Here is a 27,783-nt window from a genome sequence, read left to right as displayed (position 1 = left end):
GAAAGGCAATTTATAAAAGAACAATAAAAGGACATCTGTACGGCTACAAAATATGCAAAAAAAATTCCATAAGATTCAGGATTTTTGCTTGGATATGTCTGCATTTGTTTTGCTGTACTCCAATCAGATGTCAGGATTTTCTTCCCTCTGGTACATATCAAATATTAGAGACATGGAGTAAGAGAGAGAGGTAACTAGGAACATGTTTATGGGAGTGAAATGAGCTGGCAAATTTTAAAAATTCCCTACAGAATATTATGTCAGAAATTTAGGGGTAGCAAATGGGTGGAACCGAGAAAATAATTTTTTGAGCTGAGACACAGGAGGCCTTACTAAGGTTAACACTATTAGCTGTCCCCCAAAAAAGCAATTACTAGAAAATGGAAATCAAAATCTAAACCAACTGTAACTGAATCACTAAATATTGTAAATAAGCTAAAAACTACAGTTGGGTGCTTTGTAAAGGGAGCAAACTGCAAAGAAACACTAGAAAAGGATGGAATTTGTGGGAACAATACATGCAGAATAATGTTCAGAAGTAAAGGATGAGGTTTAAAAGAAGGCAGGAATCAAGCAATTTATGTAATGTTGGAATGAATAACTATTACAAAGAAAAAATAATGCATAAATATGATAAATATTAATATAGTCTGTTTTCTTTTCTATTAATGTATGTATGTTTATATCTTAAGTGATAATTTAATAAAGTGTTAAAAATTCAGTTTTTAAGAATAACATGCCCAAACTAGTAGTTTGTACATTATGGAGTAAGGTGGCACCTGTAAGCTGAAATCATTTGGCATGCACACTAAGTAAAAGTGTCACCATGGTATATACAGGGCTGGAGTTATACAAAGTATGTTTTGGAAAGTTACAAAAATATGAAACATTTTCAATATTTCCCTTAATATTCCAAAAATACAGTGCGATACTCTTGTGGGATGGCAATATATGTGAGCAGTGGGTGACAGACAAAGAGATGAAAGTGCATTAAGCTGTGTAAGATTAACACATCCAGGGATATAACTGAGGTACAAGTTATTAATATTAGCAATATTTATGTGTCAAGATGAATACATCATAACATGGTAGGATGCCTATTAGCCAGCAGCTGTGAGCAAGGGATGTATAGTGCTCGCGTTATTGAATACTGTTAGCAAAAATATATGGACAATATGACATGTCCATAACTAAATGTTTAATATTAAAAAAGAGTGCATTACTGACATGCTAGGGGTGGGGGAGGGGGGCTATGCAAGGAGCTTCATGTCAAGTAACAATAACACATCCACAGATATGTGACTGCTAAAAACTAGTCATGTGGTAAATATTTCTCCCAGAAGGTAGACAGAATAAATGTCATTATGGAGGCTACACAGCCATCCATATCTTTAGTAAGCATTTTACCAAACTCTTATATGTTAAAATTTGTCTTAAAGATCGTAGCAGCTGATTGCGGAGGTTAGCAATGGTAGTGTCAGCAGCTAAGCTACCATCAGTGTAGGTGGAGGGAGGCCATCAGATTGCGCCATTCCAGGGACTTTACCAAAAAATCTTGGAACTTGGGTCAATAATCCCCTCTCCTTTGATCACCAGGTAATGTCAGTACAGTACTCAGAAACTACTCCTACTTAGCACAGCTAATTGCCAAAGGAATATCATCCAGATCTAAAGCGATCATTGTCTCTTTATATTCAGCATTGATTAGGCTAGTTATTGAATATAGTGCCTTCTCTGGGACGTACCTCACTAGACACATCAAACTAGAAAGACCCCAGAGGCTCCTAAGATCATCACTGGTCTAAAAACCCTAAACTAACAGAAAGGCTGGAAGCACAGTCTCTTTATTCAGTATCTAAGAGTCTTCTGAGGGAGATCTATGACTTGCATTCAGTACCATTAAGGACCCACTGGTCCTAGATCACTTGCATCTCCCTAAACAACAGAACCAGGGATCTATGTTTTCATTTGCAAAGAAATAAAATACAACTGAGAGACAGACTCATTACAGAGCAACTTCTTTTCCTCTGGAATAGACTCCTACTGCAAATTAAGCAGTGCGATACACTACCTTTCTTCAGACTGGAGCTGGATGACTGGATGGATATTTGTAAATTCACCTCTGGCTTGACTGGCCTAGCTCTTCATGAAAAAGGAGATAAAAAGATTGAAAACTGGTTCTTACCTTTGTGATGCAGAAAAATAGAAAATAGCTGCAGTGCCTAAATGGTAAGCAGCCATGGAAGCCGATAAAAAGGAGACAAAAATGTATTTGTTTAAAAAATAAAGCAAGATTTTAAACAATCTTAATTGATTCTGCAAAGAAATGAATACATTACTAAGAAGGGAAAAGTCTCCCTACAAATTAGAAGGCAGTGGTCAAATTGATTCACACTCCACTATCTTATAAGACTTGTGAATCATTTTAAGCAACCAACTCATTCCATTAACTCTATGATTAGTAACAGTTTCTCATAACTAGATTATGACCTTAAACATTTTACCCCAAATTTCACCCTTCACGTAGTATCAATTCAAGAGGTACATCGATTTCTTGGGGGTACTGCCCAACTCTGATGCAACTGATTCTAATGGACTCTATCCAACATTTTTTAAAATGTGTTTCTAGAGCAAATTCTCACTCCAAAATTTCTTAAAATCTGTGATACTTTTATTGCCAGGCCCCTAGAGCACATCATAAACATACTACTTACTTGTATGACACCTGTGATACTTGTACTGCCAGGCCCTTTCAGTACATCACAAACATACTATTTGCTGTGTGGCTCATTTCTGGAATTATGGAGGAAATCTAATTTATATTTCTTCCTAAGCACGTGATCCTTAGCTTCTACCTTCATCATCCAATTTATATTTTTTGTACCACAATCTAAATTCCCTGAGACTGCTTTTGCATCTCAATTTTTACTTGACCTCCTTAACTCACAATGTGGCTTCAAGAAGGGTCGCAGTACCTTAACTTCCAATTTCTTTCTCACAAAACATATTTACACTGATATGGATCCAGAAAAACTCACAGGTAAAATTCTTCCAGATGGTACTAAAGCTTTCCATTTTGTACAACACTCATTTCTTTTTGCATGAGCTTACTATGTACAGACTCTCACCCCTTATACATTGAATGGTTATAAACTTATCAATTCATTGGTCACTTAGTTGTGATTTTATCATGTGAATTTTACTTGAGTTTAAAGGAGAGTTTGCAACACAGCTATTTTAGTAAGATAAAGTCTCATTGCCTGAGTCTTTATTGAATGAGGCAAAAGTGCATACTGAATTAATCAATAAATTAATATATTTTTATTTGGTATATCAGCCGCGCTCTTTCACTTTTTCAGTCCTTTTGATAAAATAAATAAAAATGTTAGCGCCATTTACCTGGTAGAAGTAAGGATTAGGTTCAGATTCTCCAACACCATTGAAATCCTCTACATTGATGAGCTGGAAGTCATACAAAAGGCCAGCATTGGCACAACGGAACTCTGGAAGGAGCTGGACATGAGGCAAGTTACCAAGGTTTTTGTAACGCCAATTGTATAAGTTACACAGGCTGAATTTAAAAAAAAAAAGGTAATAAGAACAGAAAAATGACAATGACTTAGAAAACTTCTGCAGGAAAAAATATTTCTAAAGACTAATGACTTTGAATAAACAGCATAAAATTTCTGTTTAAACTGCATTAAAACTTAAACTTGTTAAGCTAAAAATCAGTTCTACAAAACACAAAACACTATTCAACAGGAATAAATGCCAACTTATCTTCCTAGTGTGTTCACATTTTATCAGTGGGAAAAAACACTTGTGATTAGGGTTCTACAAGCAACAGTGGCGGATGTCTGTGTAGCACAAATAGCCATTTTGCTTTGATCTTTTTAATTAAATTTTGCAACTTTCTCTCATAATTTTGGTTGAAATGAGTTGGACTTGTTTGGACAAAAACTTGCTAAACAAGTACAAGTATCAAATTTGCCTGCTTATCTTATTTTTATTCAAGTTAAGTCTGATGATACCCATGTCTGTCTGATTCTGCAGCAGTATCTTTGACTGCTCTCTTTCTTCAGTTAGGCTACACCAACTGTCAGTTCTTGCTGGAATACAATGTTTTTCCATTGCTAATTACAGATAAAGTACAAGTCTGTTCTTGTGTTCACACATACTGGCGTTCTACAAAAATGCTGTTTTTGTCTACTAAGGAGGTGATTAAGCAATCACAATAGTCTAGCATACAGTTTTGGAATAAAACATGCACCTTAATAACTACATTTTTTTCTGCAAATGTGGTGCTCTATTGGTGATCATTGGCACCAGAAACATATTGGCTGGTTTGAAACTATCATCTCTTCACTGTAATGCCACATTGCTGCTGCTCTTTGTTCCCACATCAGAAGTCTCTTTTGATGAGCTAGGTGGTGGTTCTCGGCTGCAACTCTACTTTGAGGACTGTTTGCTTTGGAGCCATAAGTAGTGGTACACTGATGCATGTTGCCACACCTGAGCAGGGCTTCCCTGCACTGACATATGCTGTCACACCTGGGCTGGGCTTCCCTGCACTGATGTATGCAGTCGCACCTGGGAAGGGCTTCCCTGCACTGATGTGTACTGTCACACCTGGCCAGTGTTTCCCTGTACTCATGTATGCTGTCACACCTGGGCAGGGCTTCCCTGCACTCATGTATGCTGTCACACCTGGCCAGTGGGTTCCCTGCACGCATGTCTGCTATCACACCTGGCCAGTGGGTTCCCTGCACTCATGTATGCTGTCACATCTGAGCAGGGCTTCTCTGCACTCATGTATGCTGTCACATCTGGGCAGGGCTTCCCTGCACTCATGTATGCTGTCACACTTGGGCAGGGCTTCCCCGCACTCATGTATGCTGTCACATCTGGGGAGGGCTTCCATGCACTGACATATGCCGTCTCACCTGGGCTTGGCTTCTATGCACTGACATATGCCGCCTCACCTGGGCTTGGCTTCTATGCACTGACATATGCTGTCTCACCTGGGCTTGGCTTCTATGCACCGACGTATGCTGTCACACCTGGCCAGGGCTTCCCTGCTCTTGTTTTTGAGGCTGTTTTCCTGAAAACATCTTCCAAGGGCAAACCAGATGATTCAATGATGTATTTCTTTTGTCCATTTGAACACATAGGTAGTTGGATTCAACGGGATCTGACCTCGGCACTGACTTTGAAGGTTATCATATCCAGAGCTCTGATTCCTCCCCTATCCACAACTTCCTACGCTGTACTTCCGATGCTCAGATTTCATCTGCTGCTCAAACATTTTGGACTTGTAGAACTCTCTTTAAAAAGTACAGTTGTGTACACTTACCATAAATGTAGATGTTCGAGTGTATTCAATGTTGCAATCATCACACTTGGGTTATCTGCCTGCAGGTAGCCCTCAGTCAGCCCGAATACCAGAGTCTTGGGATTTCTGCATCAGATACTGTTTCCTCTTCCATGACGTCAGGTCGTCAGGGGTATAAAACATGCAGATGACGCCATCACATCAGTTTTTCTTGCCCCAGATGTCAGGAGCCCCCAAAATAGGAAGCAATTACATTGTGTGGAACATCTCTAGTAAAAAGTAAATACCATTGCCAAGATATGGCCAAAAAAGAGGATAGGTAGAAGTATTGAAAAATCAGGGGGCTGTAGGGAGGGTAACCAAAACTGCCAACAGTGAATACACTCGAATATCTACATTTATGGTAAGTGTACACAAATGTACTATGTTCTTCGTGTTTCACTGTTGCAGTCATCACACTTGGGTTGATTTCCAAAGCTGAGGAAGGGTGGAGGCAGTCAAGAAGTATTAGGGCTGGCTAGCAGGCCTTGTAAGACTGCTGTAGCAAATCCAGATCTGGATTTAGAAAAGATAGGTAAGTGGTAATGCTTGGTGAATGTGTGTACTGAATTCCAGGTTGCAGCTTCCAGAATGTCCCTGGTAGGGACTCCCGTCAAGGATGAGGTAGCCCTAGTGGAATGGGTTCTAATCCCCTGTTGGGTAGGTTTTCCATGGTGCTTGTAGCAGAAATGGATGCAGTGTGCTATCCATTTGGAAATGGTTTGCTTTGAAATGGCCTTGCCCTTTGCCCCTGTAGCAAAGCTGACTAGCAGCTGGTCAGATTTTCTGAACGGTTTATTCCTGTCAAGGTAGAACCTAAGCTGTCTGTGCATGTCCAAGGAGTGCAGGATCCTTTCCCCTTTATTCTGAGGATTAGGAAAAAAGGTTGGTAAATGGATGGATTGGTTTAAAACCACATTGGATACCACCTTGGGCATAAATGATGGGTTAGTCCTGAGGGAAACTGTCCGCATGGAAGATAATGAAGGGTTCCACAGCCATAAGGGCCTGTAACTCAGACACTTTTCTTGCAGAAGTGATGTCTAAAAGTAAGGCTGTTTTCCAAGAGAGAAATTTTAACTCTGCTGTACCAGCATGCTCAAAAGGGGGAAGCGTGAACTTCTCTAGTACAAAGTTAAGGTCCCAGGCAGGAGTGGAAGCTCTCCTCAGGGGTCTTAAATTGTTAGCTCCTCTCAGGAACTGTTTGACCAGAGGGTGAGAGAAGAGGGGTGGCTCAGTATTGTAATGAGCTGAGATGGCAGATGCATGAATCTTAATGGATGACAAGGATAGGCCTTTGTGGAGCAGCTCTATTTGAAAATCTTGGATTTGAGGTAAGGTGGGCAAGGCTGTGTTCTTTCCCTGAGACTGGCTCCAAGAACAGCATCTTTTCCACTTTTCTAAATAGGATTTCCTAGTACTAGGCCTCCTGACCTCAAGGATGACATCCAGCACCTCTTTGCTGAGGGTTTCTGGTGATGTATTCAGGGAATAAGCCAGGCTGCTAGGTTCAGGGTTTGCAGCTGAGGATGCAAAATCTGACCCTCCTGCTGGGACAGCAGAGAGGGGGTCTGATGCAGGTGCCAGGGCGGCACTGTTGTCAGGCTGCATAAAAGTGGGTACCAGTGCTGACATGGCCAGTCTGATGCAATAAGGATTGTCCTCAGCCTGTCCTGTTTGATCTTGAGTAGTATTTTCGAGAGGAGGGGCAGAGGGGGAAAGGCATATATTGAGAGGTTTTCCCATGTAAAGGATAGGGCATCCACTTCCCATGCTTGGCTGTGGGGAGTTCTCGTGCAAAATTTGCTGAATTGATGGTTCCGGGGGGAAGCAAAGAGATCCACCTCTGGTGTCCCCCACCTGTGGATTAGAAGCTTGAATGAATTGGGTTCCAGTTTCCACTCATGTGGGTCCATTAGATTTCTGCTTAAGTAGTCTGCCAGTGAATTTTGTTTGCCTGGCAGGAATTGAGCTTGCAGGTGCACTTGGTTGCTAAAGGCTGTGTTCCACAGAGCCATGGCTAACCTGTAGAGTGGGTAGGAATGAGTTCCCCCCTGCTTGTTTATGTACCACATGACTGTGGTGTTGCCTGTCTTTATCAAGAGTTGTCCAGGAAGGAAAAGGTATTTGAAGGCTGTCACTGCATTTTGTACAGCTAACATTACTTTTTGATTGATATGCAGGTTCATTTGTCCTGGGCTCCATTTGCCTTGAATGCATTTTCCTGCCATGTGAGCCCCCCATGCAGTCTGATGCGTTTGTTGTCAGGGTTTGGGTGGCGAGGGGGGAGGGGGTTGAGTGAAAGGTAGTCCCTTGTTGTGGTTGCACAAAGGAACTCTGTCCTTAGGCAAGGAATGATCGGAATCACTGCTTCCAGGTCCTGAGAATGTTGACACCAGAGACATTTTAAGTACCATTGAAGTTTCCTCATATGCAGTCTTGCATATGGAATTAGGAGAATGCATGAGGCCATGAACTTGAGCTTGCAGTATTTTTCTTGCAGATAGCTGGGTTTGGATGGCCAGTAGTTTGAAGTAATTTGTCAAATAAACCTGCTTTTCTTGAGTGAGGAATGCCATCTGGGAAGTTGTGTTCAAGCTTGCTCCCAGGAATACAATTTCTTGGCTGGGTACCAGATGTGATTTCTTTTCGTTGATGGTATACCCCAGAGACATTAGAAGTCTCTTTACAAATGTCAGGTGCTGTAGTAACAATTCCTGACTGTCCGCCTGAATCAGGCAATTGTCCAAGTATGGGTAAATTTGAATGTTTCTCTGCCTGCAGTATGCAATGGCTGGAGCCAGGCACTTTGTGAATACCTTGGGTGCAGTAGATAATACAAAGGGAAGTGCAGAGAACTTACAGTGCATAGAGCCTGCCCTGAAATGTAGGTATTTCCTGAAAGATTCCCTTATGGGGATGTGCAGATAAGCTTCTTTTAAGTCTAGGGTGTCCAGCCAGGAGTCCTTGGCTAGCATAGGCAGCAGCCGTTGGAGTGTAAGCATTTTGAATTTTGGTACCACCAGGAAGGTGTTGAGAATTGACAGATCCAGGATAGGGCACCAAGAATTTTCTTTTCTGGGCACCAGAAACAGTCTGGAGTAGAAACCCTGTTCCCTTTGCTCTGCTGTAACAGGCTGAATAGCTCTGATACTGAGAAGAGAAAGTACCTGCTTTTGGGCCTCTGCCCACTGGTTTGAGGGAAGGTCTGGCAATCCGCTTGGGGTTGGCAGTGAATGGAAGTAGAATCTGTATCCCTGGGATACAATATTTAAGACCCAATGGTCCTGGGTAATGTATTCCAAGTTTTTTGCATGCAGGGTGAGTTTTCCTCCTATGAGTGCAAGTACTTGGGCATGGCTGGGAAGGATGCAGGAGAAGTCATTGTGAACTTTTTCCATAAGAGGGTGGCTTAACACTCCATGTTTCTGAGGTGGGAACACTCCATTGTTTAGATCTGTGCATACCCTGAGACTGTAGTCTGTGGTCTGTTGCCCCTGGGTTTGGACTGAGAAGGCCTGGGAGGGACTAGAAAGGACCAGTTTTTCGAAGGCTAATGCCTACTGAATCCAGGTGACTGTACCTGTATGAAATCTTTAACAGTTTGCATAGAGTTAGCTTTTTCCTCCATCTTTTTAAGAACAACTTCTGCTTTTGTGCCAAACAAACATTCTTGACTTGATGGAGCATCTACTAATTTTGCTTTGAAATGGTCTGGCAAGATTTGTTCCTTCAGCCAAGCATGCCTTCTCAAAACAGACCCAGTGACAGCAGCCCTGCAAGATGCTTCTAAGGCATCAAAACCACACTGCAAAGTATGTTTACCAACTTGTTTTGCAGAATGCATTAACTCTTGTAAATCTTTATTTTTTGCACAATCAGGAATCAACAATTTTTTTTTTGTTTAATTAGCTCCATAATATGCTGCTGGTACTTCAACATGTGAAACTGGCAATTTAAAGCCCTGATGGCAAGAGTTGCAGAGGTATATAACTTCTTACCCCATCTGTCTAAAGCCCTAGAATCCCTGTCCAAAGGGGTAGGGTTTTTGGCTGTAGTAGCTTAATACTTTTAGGTCCCTGGGAAATGTTCTCTGGATCCGCAGTAGGATTTTTAAAGAGAAATTTATGAGAATCAGGTACTCTGTAGTACCTATCAGGCTTTCTAGGAGCTGGAGGTAAAGTATCAGGGGTAAGACTTGATTCCATGAAGACATCATCTACAATATCCAGGACAGGGGGTATAGCTAGAGGCCTGTGCTGAGGCAAGTCTAAGAATTCCCAGAGTCTCTTTTTTGACTGAGGGTAGTCCTGACATTCCCAGCGGAAATGCTCTCTTAGGGTATGCAAAGTTTCACTGAAAAAAAAAGTCCTCTGGAGGGGAGGCAGTGGGAATGGAATCCTCTGCATCTGAATCCTCATAGGTGGATAAGGGTATGTCCTGGTAATCAGAGGGGTCAGAGTCACTGGACTCATGGTCTGTAGAATCCAAAGGAAAATCAATTTTTTGTCTTTTAGAGGGGGAAGGCTGGCCTCCCCTAATTAAAGTAATAAGGTCTTCAGCCATTCTAAGCATTTGTTTCTGAAGCATGGGAGCTTGAGAATGTGCTTTGGTTGTCGGTTTCCTAGGTGTGCTGCGAACTCTGGGCCTTTGAAATTCGGTAGTTTTAGGCAAAAACGAAGTAGTTGGTTTAATATGAACATCGGAAGGCCTGAACACACCCTCAGACGCCGGTGTCTGCACAACGGCTCCGGACCCATCCAAGGTAGAAACATCCGTAGGTTTCATAGTCGAAGCATCTCGTGGCATACGAACGGGTCTCAGTAGAGGCCTGCGAATCTGCAGAAGCGGGTATCAGGGGCTGCGAAAGTGCCTCACTGAGTACCGGCGGACTGGCGACTAGCTTAACGGAAGAGTCCTTGGCAGTTTTGGACCTATGTGGTCTGTCTCTGTCTTTATCCTTATGTTTTTTTCGGAAGATCGGTAGTCGGAAGATTTAACAAAGCCATTTCAGAATCCTTGATAATGAGAGCAAAAAAATTTAGTGACAAAGATAGCCTAACGACGAATAATTTGGGCGTTGAACAAGGCACAAAACTGACAGCGAGGAACATCTTGGTCAAGCAGGTGGCGCAGTAAGAATGAAAATTTGCTTTCCACAGGCAAGACAATTGTTAACTTTTTCTGACATTGGTTAGAGCAACAAAAAAGGATCCCCAACAGGGTACTTAGCTTTAGAAGGCTTCAGGTTTGAAACTCGAAAAACGAAAATTTCAGGTAGCGGCCTACCGGCACTTGTGAACTGCTTCTGCTTTGGGCTCCTGCGTGGCAAGAAAAGCTAACGTAATGGCGTTGGATACATGTTTTATACCCCTGACATCATGGAAGAGGCGACAGCAACCGAGTCAGAAATCCCAAGATTCTGGTATTCAGACCGACTGTGGGCTACCTGCAAGCAGATAACCCAAGTGTGATGACTGCAACAGTGAAACATGAAGAACATCAGTAGACTATTTTTTTCATATTGTTACTTATCTTCTCCTACTGTGAGAGATTTTACTCTCACTCTTGAGCTCAACTAGTGTTTCTGATAGTTTTAACAGTTTTTATAGCTTTTTGATAGGCTTTGTTGGTTGGTTAGTTAGCTAGCTAGCTAGTTAACTTTAGAGTTAAGGCTTGTTCCATTCTTCTGGTGTACCCCGAAAAAAAAAGAGACAGCTATTGTAATAGTTATAGTTAAAGTAATGTTACTATTAGTAAGTTCTTTTTTCTAGGCAGTCGAAATGTCAGCGTTGACTGGATTTAATTATTGTAGTGTGGGCACAAACCACCACCGCAGGACCTACACTCCAAATGTGTATATTGTCAAGGTGCTGCACAATTTGACATCTGCTGGCAATCCTGTGCAGCTTTCATGGTAAGGTCCCTCCAGACCAGAAGGTACAAACCCATTTTAAAGGGGCTACGACAGGCGCTATCCTTACCTTGCTCTCCTTCTAAAAAAACAGAAAGCTAAGATGAAGGGTCAACAGAAAGATGAAGAGGAAAAAGATAAGAGAAAAGGAAATGAGCAAGTCTCTAAATCATCAAAGAAAAGGTCTCTGGAGCTGACAACCTCAGTTGGCCCTGACCCCAAATGCCCAGAAGGTTCGATCTGACACCCAGTTGGCACAATCAACTTCTCCTCGCACCAGTTACCCACAGGGACCGGTGAGTTCCAGACTCCAGTCATCAATACTTCAAGAAAGACAGTATTCTCAACCGTCTTCAGTAGCATTGTCCACTCGATCACCAAGAAGTCTCACAGAACTTGACATTGGCAGGATGATGAGGAAACAATTGAGAACACAGACAGCTTGGGTCTATACTCGCACTGTCTCCTGGGAAGGTTCTGAGTGTTGGCCAATTTACCCCTCCTTTGAAAGAATCCACACCGACTGAACCTGTAGGTTCAGTATTAATGGATCCAACTGGAATTGAAGCATCTTTGTAGGTACTGGAGCTGCTTGCATCTCTGACGCCAACTGTCTCCCACTCTTTCTCAACTACAATGCCTTTGGATCTTGATGAAGGCATTGGAGCTGAAGTTTCAGAGAGGGTGTAGTCGATACTGAGATTCTCTGAGCTGTTGTTCCCTCTCAAGGCTTTGGCCCTGGACAGCTTGGATCCAAGACTGGCTTCATGGCTGGGGCTCGTTGGTGTCAATGTCTTCCTCTCTTCTTTGGAATGGAGGGTGTCGCTGCTTCTGGTGGCAGCCATGACTTTTGAAAGGCTTTTGGCAAACATCAATGATAGGTTAGCTTCAACCAGTTCAGTTCCACCCAAACCCTATGTGCTGTCTGTTTCTATGCCTCTTCATCCTGTCTGTCACGGAAACCTGATACCAAGGGTTTCTAAGGAAGTCTGCTTTGTTAGCTCCCCCATCCAATTATCCAATTCTGACCCTTCTACTTTTCCACCAGAAGGTGTCCCCAGAAAACAAACATGCAAGTGGAACCACCTAGATTCTTCACCAGAGTCTTTCATGGAAGATAGTAATTGAGAGGAAGGAGAAGGTTTCCCCACACTCCATCTCTTACGATGTCACATTTGGTGACATTCCAGGATTAATGATATGGGGGGATGGATTTGGATGTCTCAGAACCCTTCAATGGATGAGCCAGTATTCCTGGAGGCCTTATATTCCAGACCAACATCATCCAGTGTGTTACCTCCTGTTGACCCACTTATAGAATTAATGGCTCAACGGACATGGACAGACCCTGAGGTGGTGCAACCCAGCCATAAGAAAGCTGACTGATTATTACCTGTACCAACAGACAAGAAGCACTGGAGTAAGGGTCCACCTGTGGATGCTATGGTGACGGCAGCAGCCGCAAAGAAAGACAAATAAAAAAAAAAGCTCGTCTGTTCATCCTTAACACAGAATCTAGGGCCTATGCATCAGCAACTTTCTCCCTTGGATTGCTGAACTACCTAGCCCATTTAATATGGATACAAATAGACTTGACTAAAAAGACTATCAAGTTATGCTCAGGGGTGCTGCCTGCAGCTGTTCAAAAAACAGTGTACTCGCAGATTTCTACCCCTCAATCCTTCTTTAGTGTGGCTATGCATCTACTTTCTAATGCAGTGGACGGCATGGCCAGAGAAGTAGGCACTGGCACTACCATGCAGTGCCACTCCTGGATGAGACTCTATGACTTTGCTGAAGGCTTTACATTGTCCTTTTTTAATGCTTCTTATGATTGTTCCCCCTTTTTTGGACCTAAAGTCAAGGATACACTCACTAGGAGCCAACAAGACTCTCTCTCTGCAGTGGGAGTATGCTTCTCCACCCTGCAAAGAATATTCTCTCGGAACCAGAGATCAGGGAAGAAGATGTGGTTCAGCAATCACAGAGTTCTTTCCTTGACTCACAAAGTGACAGACCTCTCCATGGCAGAGAGGAGGCAATTATAACAGATGATGCCTAACAGGGAGAGGTAGACTGCACAATCAAGGCTTTCATGGTCCACTCTTTGAGACAGCCTTTTAGTGCTCTCTGGAGGTAGTCAGGGGGAGTCTCTCTTTGCAACCTCAAGCCTGGCACATGCTAATATCATACTCATGAGTACTATGAATAATATCCACAGGCTATTCAATTCCCTTTTCCCTACCACCGCAGAAAAAAGAAAGTCCCCCATGTTCCACCCAGTCACTAGGACGTAGCAGTCATAAAGATTTCAAAGCTGCTAGAAAAAGAGAGTAACCCAGCTGGTTCCCCACAACCAATTAGAATTCGGAGTCACTTCTAGTTTTTTTTTAGTATTAAAGAAGACCAGGGACCTCAGATCTATTTTGGATCTCAGTCACCTAAACCACTTCATAAGACAGACAAAATTCTGGATGGCCACAGTTCAGTCCATTTTGCCTCTTCTGAGGAAGGATGATTGGATGTGCTCTAAAAATCTCCAGAATGCCTACTATCACTCCAGGAGATACCTCCGCTTCCAGATGGGAAACAATCATTTCCAATTCAGAGTGCTGCCATTCAGTCTCACCCCAGCCCCCAGGGTGTTTACCAAGATCTCAGCAGTAGTAGCTGTGCATTCCTGTATCTCAACTGGCTCCTCACGGCTTCCACCAAGCATCTTCTCATCATGCATAGGATCAAGTATACCAGCGGTTTCTAAATTTAAGAATTTCCATACACCTGCCAAAATGTCAGCTGACTCCAGCTTAGAGTATAGAGTTAACAGGATTCCACCAGAACACCAAACTTCAAACAGTCAGCCTTCCCCTGTCCAGGGTCCAGTCACTTTGTCTAACAGCTCTTTTACGTTATTGAGCCAATAAATAGCTATACTTGTATTCCACACAAAAGAAAGGCCAGCAGGAAATCAAACACTTTTAATAAAATAACAACTAAAAACACAGAATAAAGTGCTCTAGCACCTCAGCTATAACAAGCCTTTTACAGAGTATATTTCAGATATCTACACATTCCTTTTAAACACCCCACCTTCTTAACTAGCAGTTAATCAATCAAAAAATCATTACCCCCTTTTAAAGGGACCTATTATAAAAAACATTTTTGAGTTACATTCTTTCTCTATTTAAACCTACTGGAAAAAGTGTTACATTTTAAAATAAAAATTGATTCTTTTTTCATTAACTGCCTTTTGACATCACATAACATTATTTTTTCATGTGATACTTTTTCTAAAATTGTTGGCTGTAACCCAGATAGACTCCCATTGCATGCTTGCAAGACATGCACAGCTACGGGAATAAATTCACTACCTTTTCTGATGTCCCTAATGTGCTCCTTTAACCTTACTGCAAAACTTCTTTTACTTTCACCTATGTATGTAGTATTTCCCACATGGACATTTTAAACTATAAATCACCCTCTCACTTATACAACTAAAAAGGCCTCTCTGCTGAAATTTCTTGCCATTAATACCTGGGAAGTTTCTTACTATAAATGGACATCCTGTACCATTTACCATAGGGAAAAGTTCCCTTTAGGATTACGGTTTCACATCTCCCTTCAATGGGTAAACTAAATTTCCCATGTATCAGGAAGTCTTTAATATTTCTACCTCTCATATAAGAAAACCTTGCTTTTTTATTATGTAAAAAGTTGAGACGTACATCTCTTTCTGAAATACCCCAACTGTACGTGACTAAATCTACTAGTTTTTTTGAGAACACTGTATACTTCATAATAAAACATATGTAATCCTGCACTTTATTTCCTTCCTGTATTTCATTCCTTTCCCTGTGCTCCTGGTAATAATGCCCTTTATTTTATTTTCGGCTTCCATTACTATATCACTTTCATATCCCTCTGGCTCTATTAAGTTCTACATCAACCTAACCCACCAGTGAGACTAATCCTATGTCTCTTGGCATCCCTAATTTTAATGAATTCATTAGCCAGATATTTCATGACAGTGCTGAAATGGATCTTAGCAGTACAATGGTCTCAATCCACATACCCTCTGCATTGAAAAATTTAGAATAAGCAGGTCTGCAAAAAGCACACAGCTTGATGGATAACATCCCTGTCTGTGACTGAGGGTAGCGCTTTCCAGACAGATTCGCCTACTGCAATAGTGACCATGGTCACATCCTTTCTTGGGTGAGGAGTGGGGCATTTAGAAGCGAAAATGGTCCAAGGTTCATGGTCAACAACAGAGGTCAACCTTCACATTAATGTCTTAAAGCTTAGAGTGGTCCCCCTAGTGTTGCAGGCATTTCAGGACATCCTCCCCAAGGATGTGATCTCAACACAGATTGACAACATGACTGTGGTATGGTACATCAACAAACAGGAAGGAACCCAGTCTTATCCTCTATATTGAGAAGCCATGAGAGTTTGGCAATAGGCAACATCTTTATAATGTTTTTTGACAGGAATGCACATCCCAAGGTCCTCCAATGTAGTTACGGACAAATTAAGCAGGACAGTGCTGATGCCTCCCAAGTGGTTCCTCAATCCTACAGTGACACAAACAATTTTCAGTCACTGGGGTCAACCTTGCTGCAACCTCTTTGCCTCCTATCGAAACAATAAATGCAGGAACTGTTTTGCCCTGTTCCGTTCACAGGGACAGTCATCAAGGGATGCTTTGGTCTCCAACTGGTCCCTGGGTCTCTTACATGTTTTCCCCACTCCACCTGTAATGAACAAATTCATACAGAAAAGTAAGGTTATTCAAGCCCAGGGTAATCTTCATTGCTCTCTTTTGGCCCTGAGTGACATGGCTCTCATACCCTATGGCATCTTCTAGTACATCTTCCATAGATGTTAGATCATTATCAAGATCCACTAACTCACCCACCTGGACTGCCTCCTCCACATCAGAAGTCCATGAAATTAACTGCATGGTTCCTCAAATTTTAACCAAAACCAAAGATTTTTTACTTCACAGAAACCATCAACTTTGAAAATTACCACAGTAAATGGCAGAGATTTTCGATTTGGGCCTACTCCAAAGGTCTGATCTCTTTGACAAAGGCTCCAGTTTTGCAATCTTTAAGGTACAACTGGCTGCAATTTCCAGTTTTCATATTGGACATAATGACATGTTGATAGCATATCTAAAAATCTCAAAACCCTTCCTTAATGGTACCTTTCTGCTGAGATCTCCTATTAAAGATCCAACACCTCCATTGGACATCACCATTATGTTACAAGCTCTAAAGTACAGTTGTGTACACTTACCATAAATGTAGATGTTCGAGTGTAATCACTGTTGCAGTCATTATACTTGAGTTATCCTGCTGGCAGGCTAACATCAGTCGGCCTGAATTCCAAAGTCTAGGTTCGGCGTCGGTTGCTGTCACCTCTTCCCTGACGTCAGTGCGCCAGGGGTATAAAAGATGCAGCTGATGCCATTTTCTTCAGTTTTTCTTGCCCCAGATGTCATGTGACCCTAAAAGGGTAGGCTAAAAATATGCCAATAAAACATGCATGCACCAAAATATATTATACCTTCATCTACAAGAAAATACACCACATAGGTTGTATAGATTAGAGAAGTGCAAATAAGTTCCAGCAAAGATATGGGGGATGGTGGGTGGGTAACCTGGACTGCAACAGTCAATACACTCGAACATCTACATTTATGGTAAGTGTACACAACTGTACTATGTTCTTCATGTTTCACTGTTGCAGTCATTACACTTGGGTTGAATCCCAAAGCTATGGTTGGGAGGCTGGAGCTAAATAGCATTAGGAGCGGCTATGAGGCCCTGCAGAACTACAGTGGCAAAGTCTGCCCTGGATTTAGAGTAGAGTGGTAAATGATAGTGCTTTGTAAAAGTGTGCACTGAACTCCAGGTAGCAGCCTCTAAAATGTCTTTGGTTGGTACTCCCCTGAGGAAGGCTGCTGAAGTGGCTGCTGCTCTGGTTGAATGTGGCCTAATGCCCTTAGGCACTGGCTTGCCATGTTGCGAATAGCAGAAACGAATGCAGTGGTCTATCCACTTTGAAATAGTCTGCTTTGAGATAGCCTTTCCTTGTGCTTCTGCAGCATATGCCACTAGTAGTTGCTCTGTCTTTCTGAAAGCTTTGGTTCTGTTCAAGTAGAAGCGTAGCTGTCTGTGTATGTCCAAAGAATGCAGAATTCTCTCCCCCTTATTTGGGTTTGGATAAAACGTAGGCAGATTAATAGTTTGGTTAAGGGCCACATTGGACACTACCTTAGGCATAAATGTCGGGTTTGTCCTCAGAGAAACCCTGTCCGGATAAAAAATGATAAAAGGTTCCACAGCCATGAGTGCCTGTAGCTCTGAGACTCACCTTGCAGAGGTTATTGCTAGGAGCAGAGCTGTTTTCCAAGATAAAAACTTTATATCAGCTGTAGCGGCTGGCTTAAAAGGAGGCAGGGTGAGTTTTTCCAAGACATAATTGAGGTCCCATGCAGGTATTGGTGATCTCCTTGGAGGCCTTAAGTTTTTCACTCCTCTGAGGTACTGCCTTAACAAAGGATGAGAAAAGATTGGTGGCTCTCTATTGTAATGAGCTGAAATGGCAGAGGCATGAATTTTAATTGATGAAAAGGATAGGCCTTTGTCCAGCATCTCAGTTAAGTATTGCAAAATCTGAGGGATATTTGGTACAGCTGTGTCAATTCCTTGTGCCTGGTTCCAAGCACAGAATCTCTTCCATTTTCCAGCGTAAGATTTTCTGGTAGTAGGCCTTCTGGCCTCCAAAATGACATCCATCACAGCTTTAGTGAGAGGAGCGTTTTGTATGACTACATTATCCGCCATGCTGCCAGATTTAAGGTCTTTAGTTGGCTGTGCAGGATCAGATTGTTTTGTTGGGATAGTAGATGTGGTATTTGAGGCAAGGTCCAAGCAGGGCATTGAGACAAGTTCCTTAGGGTTGGATACCAGTACTGACGGGGCCAGTCTGGGGCAATCAGTATCATCTTTGGCTGCTCTTGTCGGACCTTTAGGAGTACCTTGGGGAGGAGAGGCAGTGGAGGAAAGGCATATACTGCTAAGCTTTTCCAGCTGAAAGATAGGGCGTCCACTTTCCATGCTTGTCTGTGATAAGGCCTTGTGCAGAATCTTTTTAGTTGGTAGTTGTGAGGAGTGGCAAACAGATCTATATCCGGGCATCCACATTTCCTTGTTATCATGCTGAAGACTTGTAGATCCAATTTCCACTCATGGGGATCCATGAGGTTTCTGCTTAGTTCGTCTGCCAGAGTATTTATCTTTCCTGGCAGGAATTGTGCCTGCAGATGTACTTGGTAAGTCAATGCTGTGTCCCACAAAGTCATGGCTAGTCTGCAAAGGGGGTAAGAATGAGTGCCTCCCTGCTTGTTTATATACCACATGACCGTGGTATTGTCTGTCTTTATCAGTAGTTGTCCCGGATGAAGTAGGTCCTTGAAGGCTGTCAGGGCATTCTGAACAGCTAGCATCTCTTTTTGATTGATATGTAAATGCATTTGGTTTGCGGACCATGTGCCTTGAATACATCTTCCTGCCATGTGGGTAGGCATAATCTGATGCATCCGTTGTTAATGTCTACCTGGCTGGGGGTAAAGTGAATAGCTGTCCCTTGTTCTGGTGACAAGCCTTCGCCCACCATCGAAACTCCTGTTGCAGGCAGGGAATGAGGGTAATTATTGTTTCCAGGCTGTGGCAATGTTGAGTCCAAACACTTTTTAGGTACCACTGAAGTTTCCACATATGCAGTCTCGCATATGGAATTAGTAGAATGCAGGATGCCATGAAGCCCAAAGCCTGCAGAATTTTTCTTGCAGATAACTGGGCCTTTGTTGCCAACAGGTTGAAATAGGTAGTCAGTTGCCTTTGTTTGTCTGGTGTGAGATAAGCCATCTGGGCAGTTGTATTTAAGCTTGCACCCAGGAATATTATCTCTTGAGAGGGCACTAGTTTTGATTTCTTTTCACTGACTGTGTACCCAAAGCCTGTTAGAAATCTCTTTACAAACGCCAGATGCTGTAGTAGAATGTCCTTGTTCTCTGCTTGAATGAGGCAGTCATCCAAGTAAGGATATATTTGTATTCCTCTTTGTCTGCAGAATGCAATTACTGGTGCCAGGCACTTTGTGAAGACCCTGGGCGCAGTAGATAACCCAAAGGGCAGTGCAGAGAATTGAGTGCATTGAGCCAGCTTTGAATCTGAGGTATCTTCTGCATGTTTTTCTGATTGGGAAATGTAGGTATGCCTCTTTTAGGTCTAAAATCACAAGCCAAGCCTTCTTGCCCAGCATGGGCAGAAGTTGCTGTAGAGTCAACATTTTGAATTTTGGTATATCCAGATATGTGTTTAGAATAGATAGGTCCAGTATTGGTCTCCAGGTCTTGTCCTTTCTTGTTACCAAGAACAGTCTTGAATAAAATCCTTGTCCCTGCTCTTGCTCTGGTACTTGCTGAATGGCCCTCATGTCCATGAGGGATGAGACTTGCTTTTGTACCTCTGCCCATTGATGTTTTGGCAGGTCTGGCCAACTATTTGTTCTTGGCAGGGTATGGAAGTGAAACTTGTAGCCTTGTGACACTATGTCTAGGACCCATTTGTCCTGGGTTATTGTGTGCCAGTTTTGAGAAAAAAGTGCTAGTTTTCCCCCTAAAGGCACTGCCAGAAGATAAGTGCTTGGTGAAGGCAGGGGGAAGTCATTGGGACTGTGTCCTGTATGGCTGTGATTTGTCTTCTCCACTTTTGGAGATAGAAGCACCCCATTGTTTAGACCTGTACGAACCTTGGGGCTGGGATCTGCCTCTTGGGCGTCTGTATCTGCCACTTTGTGGTCAGTCTGACACTGGAAAGGACCAATTCCTTTGTAGGCCAGTGTCTGCTAAATCTTGGAGGCTGTACCTGCAAGAAATCCTTAACCGTTTGCATAGATTTAGCTTTGTCCTCCATTTTCTTTAACACCAAACAAGGCATCAAGCTGTAATGGAACATCTAATAATTTTGCTTTGACATGATCAAGCAGATTTTGTTCCTTTAACCAAGCATGCCTCCTGATGACAGAACCCGTAACAGCGGCCCTGCAGGAGGCCTCCAAAGAATCAAAACCACATTGCAAAGTATGCTTTGCAACTTGTTCAGCTGCATGCAATAAATCCTGCATTTCTTTGTTTTCTGCACATTCAGAATGTATTAACATTTTCTGGTTAAGCAGTGACATAATATATTGCTGATATTTGAGCATATGAAACTGGCAATTTAAAGCCCTTATAGCCAAGGTAGCAGAAGTGTAAATCTTTTTCCCCATCTGTCCAATGCCCTAGAATCCCTGTTAGAGGGGGTAGGGTTTTTTGCAGCGGAAGCCTTGACTCTTTGGGACCCTGAGAGATAGTTTCTGGGTCAGCAGCAGGGTTTTTGAAAAGGAATTTATGAGAGTCAGGAACCTTGTAGTACCTGTCCGGCTTAACAGGAGCTGGAGGTAAGGAGTCAGGGGTCAGACTGGACTCTGAAAATACATCATCTACAATGTCTAACACAGGTGGAATAGCTAGGGGTCTGTGTTGTGGTAGTAAAAGGAAGTCTCTGAGCCTTTTCTTAGATTCTGAAAAATCTTGTCTCTCCCAGTGGAAATGCTCCCTCATGGTATGCAAGGTTTCCCCAAAAGAGTAATCCTCAGGAGGAGAGGCTGAAGGGATAGATTCTTCAGCATCAGAATCCTCATAGGGAGGAAGAGAGTATTCCTGATCAGAAGAGGAATCAGATGAAATGGAAACCTGATCTGAATATTCATATTCTGTCTCTTGCCTAGGCCTTTTATCAGGTGGGAGATGGGAACCCCTGATCAAAGTAATTAAGTCTTCGGCCATTTTGAGCATCTGTTTTTTGAGCATGGAGGCCTGTCCACGAGGCTGTTGTACTTGTTTCTTTGTCTTTAAAGGTGCTTTAGTCTTTGCCTTTGAAGCTGAAGTTGTTTTAATGTATAATTGAGTAGGTCTGAAAACACCCTCAGAAGCCGACGCCTGCTCAGCGGCTCCAGACCCATCTGAGGGAATAGTCTCCGAAGGTCCAATATCTTGAGTTTCCAGCGGCCTAGTCAACTCCACGTGGGAGTTGGTAGCAGCCTGCGGTCTAAAGTAGCGGGCATCAGGGGCTGTGAAGGCGTTTCACTGAGAACCAGCGACTGGCTTAGAAGAAGCCTCGTCATCGGTTTTGGACCTCGGATGCCTGGCCTTTTCTTTTTCTTTGCGCTTCTTGTGAATTCCGGAAGTCAGATGGCTATCTGACGACATTGTATAATTAAATCTTCTGCCAAAATAGTGTAATGCAAAATCGTACCGACACTTAATAGTGCGCTGGTTAAATCTAGCACAAAACCAACAACTAGCAACGTCGTGGTCAGGGCCTAGGCAAGGAATACAGTAAGAATGAAAGTCCTTATGAGGTATTTGCTTTCCACAAGAAATACAATTATTAACTTTTTCTGACATCGGTCTGGAGCAAGAAAAAGTTTCCCCAATGGGGTACTTAGCTTTTAGTGAAGACTTCAGATCTGAAATTCGAACACGAAAATCTCAGGAGTCGGCCGACCGGCACTTGCGAACTGCTTATGCTTTGGGCACCGCGCGGCAAGAAAAACGGAAGAAAATGGTGTCAGCTGCATCTTTTATACCTCTGGCGCACTGACGTCAGGGAAGAGGCGACAGCAACCGATGCCGGACCTAGACTTTGGAATTCAGGCCGACTGAGGGTAGCCTGCCAGCAGGATAACCCAAGTGTAATGACTGCAACAGTGAAACACGAAGAACATCTCATGTTCCTTTTGAACCCGTTTCCACTGCAGACTTAAACATTTCTTACATGGAAAACAATTTTCTTGGTTGCAGTAACATCAGCCAGATGAGTCTCAGAAGTACAATCCCTCTCCTTTAAGATCCCTTATCCAGTGTTCCACAAAGACAGAGTTTTCCTTACAACTAACACATCCTCTATTCCCAAGGTGGCATCCGAAACTAATTTAAACTAATCACTGCATCTTTCCGTCTTCTTTTCAAGGTACACAAAGGAGAATTTCATACATAAGATAGATGTTCATAGACAACGCAGATTCTATGTTCACAGATCAAATATTTCAGAAAGAATGATTACCTGTTTATTTCCTTATCCAAAGTAAAGTTGGCAAAGGTAGTTCCAAAGTAATCTTACCCAGATGGCTCTCAGTCTATTTCCTTTGTATATCATAAGAAGAATTTACCCTTACCAGATAAGACAAAAGCACATTCAGTCCAGAGCAGTTTCTAGTACTGCAGCCTTTATTTTATTTTATTTACTTATTTATTTAACATTTTTTACCAGGATAGTCACACTGGGTAGACTGCCCACTTTCAGCGGGGGCCCGGGGAGAAAAGCTCTACAGTCTAAAACAGTATAATACACAGGACATAAAACAATAATAACTTCAAAACAGCAAAAGATAGTGTACATGAAGAATATCAACTTAAATACAATATATGGAATGGATAGTTGCAGAGATTTTTTCAAGTTACATATGAATGAATTGGTGTGAATGCAAATAATTAAACAGGAAAGGGTATTTTTAGTAATAAACAGAAGTTGATACTGTCAGTTTTTATATAGTATTTTAAGTTATACATTTTGCAGGTAAAGCTTCAGTTTTGAGGGGTGACCTGAAAAAAGAAAACAGCAGACAGAGGTCACAGCAGAGAGGGAGGGATAGTGGAGAAAGGAATAGTAGAGACATTGAGGAGAAAAAGTACAAGTGAATATAACGGAGGAATTGGAGACAGAGAAGCTGGCGGTGGAAGGAAGGTGATTGGTGGAGGTATTTGCTTGGGTCAGCATTGCCAGCTGTTGGTTAGATGGGTCCTGAGAAATTGTTTGAGCATGACTGAGTTGGGTTTAACAGAGGATTATCCATTGATGACATTTGTGCCACAGCCACATGGGCAACAGTACACACCTAAGCTGGACTCTCAATCCAGACTACATTCATCATTTGGTTCCGCCTTGAATATTTAGGAATGTCCTTCCTAGACAGCACCCAGTTTGAAAGTTTGGGATTCTGTCTCATATGTTTAGACGGACGAAAATAGGCAACAATGGATATGAAAGATATGTACTTACCATAACGTTAGAGTCATGTTGTCTGATTTTCATCAACTTCAAACTCACCCCCTTCCAAATTGTTACCTATGGCTTCAAGATGATAAAGTAGATGTCACTCCCTGTCTGTGCAGTCACACTAGACTGTAATTACCTTCCTCAGCAGTCTGAGATCACTGAGTTTATGCCACTCCTCTTCAAAACATAAGATGTATGACTGATTAATCACCTACATAGAGAAAAATTTTACACTGTTTTATCAGAGATTCTGAAGATAATGGAAAAAGTGCTTATGTAGTCTAAAATAAGCACCATATGAAACTTTGGAATTATTTTATTATTAAAAAAATGACAGTGCAAAAGTTAGAATTTTTTAGCAATACATAATGGTCAGTGTAACTGCAGACAATAATGAAAGCACCCACAGAATTATACAAAAGAGTAAAATTAAACTATTAATCTAAGACAACTGTGGACTAGAAGTGAGGAAGCTTGAACAGATCTAAAAGTAAAGCATAATGAGCTACACTACTTGCTTAGCTTCTTTATATAGAGCAGTTGTGCCAGTTAATGCTGAAGATGACCAAATATCTTTTTTTTTTTCTCCTGGGAGGGCAAATAAGTATGAAAAAGGTCTTGTGAAACAAGGAACAATACATATGAGCAGCAAATGTGTAAATAAACGTACTAAATCTACTAGTGGTTTATGTTTTTGGTTTGGCTACAACAGTTAATGAATGCAAGAAAATACAGAGGAAACAAAGTATAGTCACAGACAAAGTTCAGGAAGAACGAAATTATATGAAAGAGGAAGAAAAACAAGGAGAAAAGGTATTAATTCAAGCACAGAAAAATATTTATGAATACAAATGTGATAGTAAATGATACTTGGAGCAATATCTGACAATCTTAACTGTGGAAACAAAACAAGAGAATTTTAAATGGTAAAAAAAGGGAAGATTAAACAGAAACCTAAAAAAATAAAAATGAAGAGAATAAAAATATACACTATTACAGTTAACAGTAAAAGAACGCAGTCTGTAGGTTCACCACTTAAAATGCGTTAGAATGCAGAAATAAGGTGCTGTGTGTTTTCAAGATGTACGCTTTATATATGAATAGAGACATGAGAAGTTTTTTAATTGCAACAGGAATGGACACGTTTAGGAGTTGTACTGATGATAAAGTAAGATGAGGATAACTTGTACTGAATGGGATAAATGTAAAAGTAGGCATAACTACAACTAGAGATTCAAGGTTTAATGTAGGGGTGTAGACAGAAAATTCCATTTTGTACTCACAAACTCCTTTTACTGCCCCCTCAGCCCACCTGTCATTTCAAACAAATGGACACATCTCTCAAAATGTCTTTACTGCAGTTAATAAATAATGCACAAGCCAATTTCAGTGGTTACCTCTAAAACTTTTACAGATACTGTTTTTAGATTTGCAATCCTGTCTGTAAACAAGTTATGTACTTGTTGTTAGAGGCATTAATTTAGACAGTTGTAAAATTAATATTGCCTGAAAAAAGTTACAATGTTTCTGAGTGATTGTAGAGTACAAAATGTATGCCTGGCAATACCCTTGGAATGGGAAGTATACAAGAATGATTGTGATAGACATACTTGTATATGAAAGGGAAAGAAGAAAAATGTTTGCATTAAATGAAGCATATAATCTTATTATTGTAAAAATAATTTGAGCAGATAATAACTGTGATAATAGAAAATAGGAAGAACACAAAAACTGGAAGAAAAATCCAAGGTGATTGATTATTATGGATGGATGGGTAACAGACTCGAAGGTTCACAGAATTTATTTATTTGCATTTGTTTACCAAGAAATCCTAACTGGCTTGTTACATATCATTGTGCATTAAACAATACCAGAGAATAAATTATTTTTGCAGTCTGGAATTGAGTCCAGGAATGATGGCAGTACAATTACAACAGAGAAAGGGATTAAAATGCAAAGTAATGAAGGTTTAGAATGTGAAGAAATGAAAAGTATTTTACAGGAATTGTAGGATCTTCAGAAAATATTTTACCATAAATGCACTCAATTGTGGGCACATTTTAAAGACAAATTAGATTACAGGTTGGTTGAGTAACAGAGGCAACTATAAAAGAAGAAGGATTACAAGGACTCAGTGAGCAATTTTTATAACATTTAGGAAGGTGGTAATACAGTGAGTCACAGAAAGGAAAGAAAATATTACATGCAAAAACAAACACAGAACGAATGAGTCGATAAGAACCACATACTATAAGGAAGGAAGATGAAGTCACCATTTCTCAGAATCTGTATAAACAGTAAAGACAATGTGATGGAAAACGTAAAAGATGGAGCAGGAAATGTGCAGGATGAACAAAAACAGTATTTATAAGTGGTTTATACAGGCAATACTGTGGGGCAAGTCTAGGTTGACCATGAAAAAATGCAGCAAGATGAAGTGGTATGGTTATTGTGAACAATTACATTAGAAGAGCAGAGAGGTATTTTGGGTCTATACTATGTGATTGAAGAATCTCTTCTTCGAACACATAATAACTGACACATACACAGCAAATGCTGTAAACCGCGAACAGCCACGTCCCCAAATTTTTTCCTTGGGGAAAAAATTCATGTGGCCGTAAAATAAAAAACAAACTTTAAAACACTAATCAAGTGGGGGGCTTTGCCCTGCACCCCCCCCCGATGTTGACAGCTGTGCCCCCCACACTCCCCCTAACTAAATATACCAAACTCAGAGATCGCTCTACATTGAAGAAAAGGGTGAATCCACAGGAAAAATTTCGAGGACATGGCTGTTATCCGTTTACAGGGTTCACTGTATATGTGTCGATTATGTGTTCGAAGAAGAGATTCTTCGATCACATTGTATCAAAAGTAATGTGCCACAGACCACACAAATTGTGTTTTATAAAGGGATGGGCAGCAAAAACAGAACAGAGTTTCATGGATTTAAAATGAGTAACCCGGAAAAGGAATATATATAAAACAGTATGTATGAGTCTAGTGAGATTTTTGTGGGAAGCAGAACACCAATGTTTGAGGTATTCCAGACCTTCAGGCTTAACTAATAAAGATTGTAAGTAGCTTATAGTAAAATTAGTGTGTTAAAGGAAAGATATGCATCATTTAATAGAGAAGGAAGCACAAATGTGATGTTTCTTCTGACAGAGCAAAGTCTGTTACTAATTTGTGTTAACAGCAACTGTAGGAGATAATACTGCATTATGAAGTGGCAGAAAGAATAATTAAATTGTAAAGTTTATTTGCAGTATGCACTGTGTTCATGGTTAACAGGTGGATGTTGAAGGCAAACAAAATGGAGAACAGGTCAGTGGAATAATGTTTATAAATGCAGACATCTGTGAGATGAAAAAAGTAATAGAAGGGTGGAAACAGGAAGTTAGAGGGCAGTAAAAGCTCCATTTATTTAGAATTATGCTGATTCTGTGGTTTTGTTTTATACAAAACAGGTGACAAAGAAGAAGAAATGAACCAGAGTAGGTTTCATCTTGAATAAAGAAAAATGCAAATTTTTGGAAGACGTGAACATTGGGGTTTGAGATGGGGTAAGACAGAAATTAAAATACTATGGATTAATACTGGAGGTCAGACGCAATAAGATAAGACTGGAAGAAATAAATGGAAAAGATGAGGCAAAATGTCAGTCAATGGAAATCAATTGAGATATTAAATAAGAAAGATGGTTCAGTTTAGTCTTTTTTATTAAAAATAGTTATGGGGGTACATACATGTTGCTAGAAGAGCTTGAACAAGTGGTACGTGGAATTTTTTTTTTTTTTGTATTTAGGCAACCAGAATGAATCCTATCGAGATGAAAATATAGTAAAAAAGGACAGAGAAATCTGTGAAGCACTGATCTAGTATCCCGACCTGAAGCCTCAACAGTCTGCAGGACAAACTAAAAGATTAGAAATAAGGATAACTGTTCAGTATGTCCAATCCTGACCACAGTTAACTGAGAAAAAATAAAAATAAAGTCCTCTTTCCAGAGTAAAAAGTCGGTCCAATTACGGGTTTAAACAGATATTTATTCACCTATGGGTCAGTGTTCTTGTCTGCTCTGATCTTTCCACTAGGGATCTGATCAGATCAGATCAGACAAGAAAGCTTAACTGGACTGATTTTTTTCTTTTGGAAAGACTCCTTTATTTACATTTATTTTTATTTTTGCTAAGTTAGCTGCAGCCAGGATGCTGCATTCTGCACAGTTATCCTCATTCCTAATGTTTTATAGTAAAAAAGAAAGACTGGGTTTAAGTATAACCTGATTGTCATTCATTCAACTTTGAATTTACTTTATGTAT

The 27,783-nt window shown here is 41.1% G+C and overlaps 1 protein-coding gene across 3 annotated transcripts in view; it reads right to left on the bottom strand.

Moving 5' to 3' along the window:
• The window catches only part of AQR (aquarius intron-binding spliceosomal factor), a 2,539,865-nt gene that overhangs the window by 282,776 nt on the left and 2,229,306 nt on the right, over window positions 1-27,783 (bottom strand). For all 3 annotated transcript variants that reach the window (XM_044073871.1, XM_044073874.1, XM_044073872.1), the window contains one exon: window positions 3,400-3,571. In XM_044073871.1, the coding sequence (XP_043929806.1) occupies window positions 3,400-3,571 (172 nt within the window). The remainder of the gene's footprint in view (window positions 1-3,399; window positions 3,572-27,783) is intronic.

This window comes from Protopterus annectens, chromosome 6.part0 (assembly GCF_019279795.1).
Source record: "Protopterus annectens isolate FY-2018-M chromosome 6.part0, PAN1.0, whole genome shotgun sequence".
NCBI classification, from domain to species: domain Eukaryota; kingdom Metazoa; phylum Chordata; order Ceratodontiformes; family Protopteridae; genus Protopterus; species Protopterus annectens.
The sequence above is the reverse complement of the archived record's forward strand: the minus strand, read 5'-3'. Positions and strand labels throughout refer to the sequence as shown.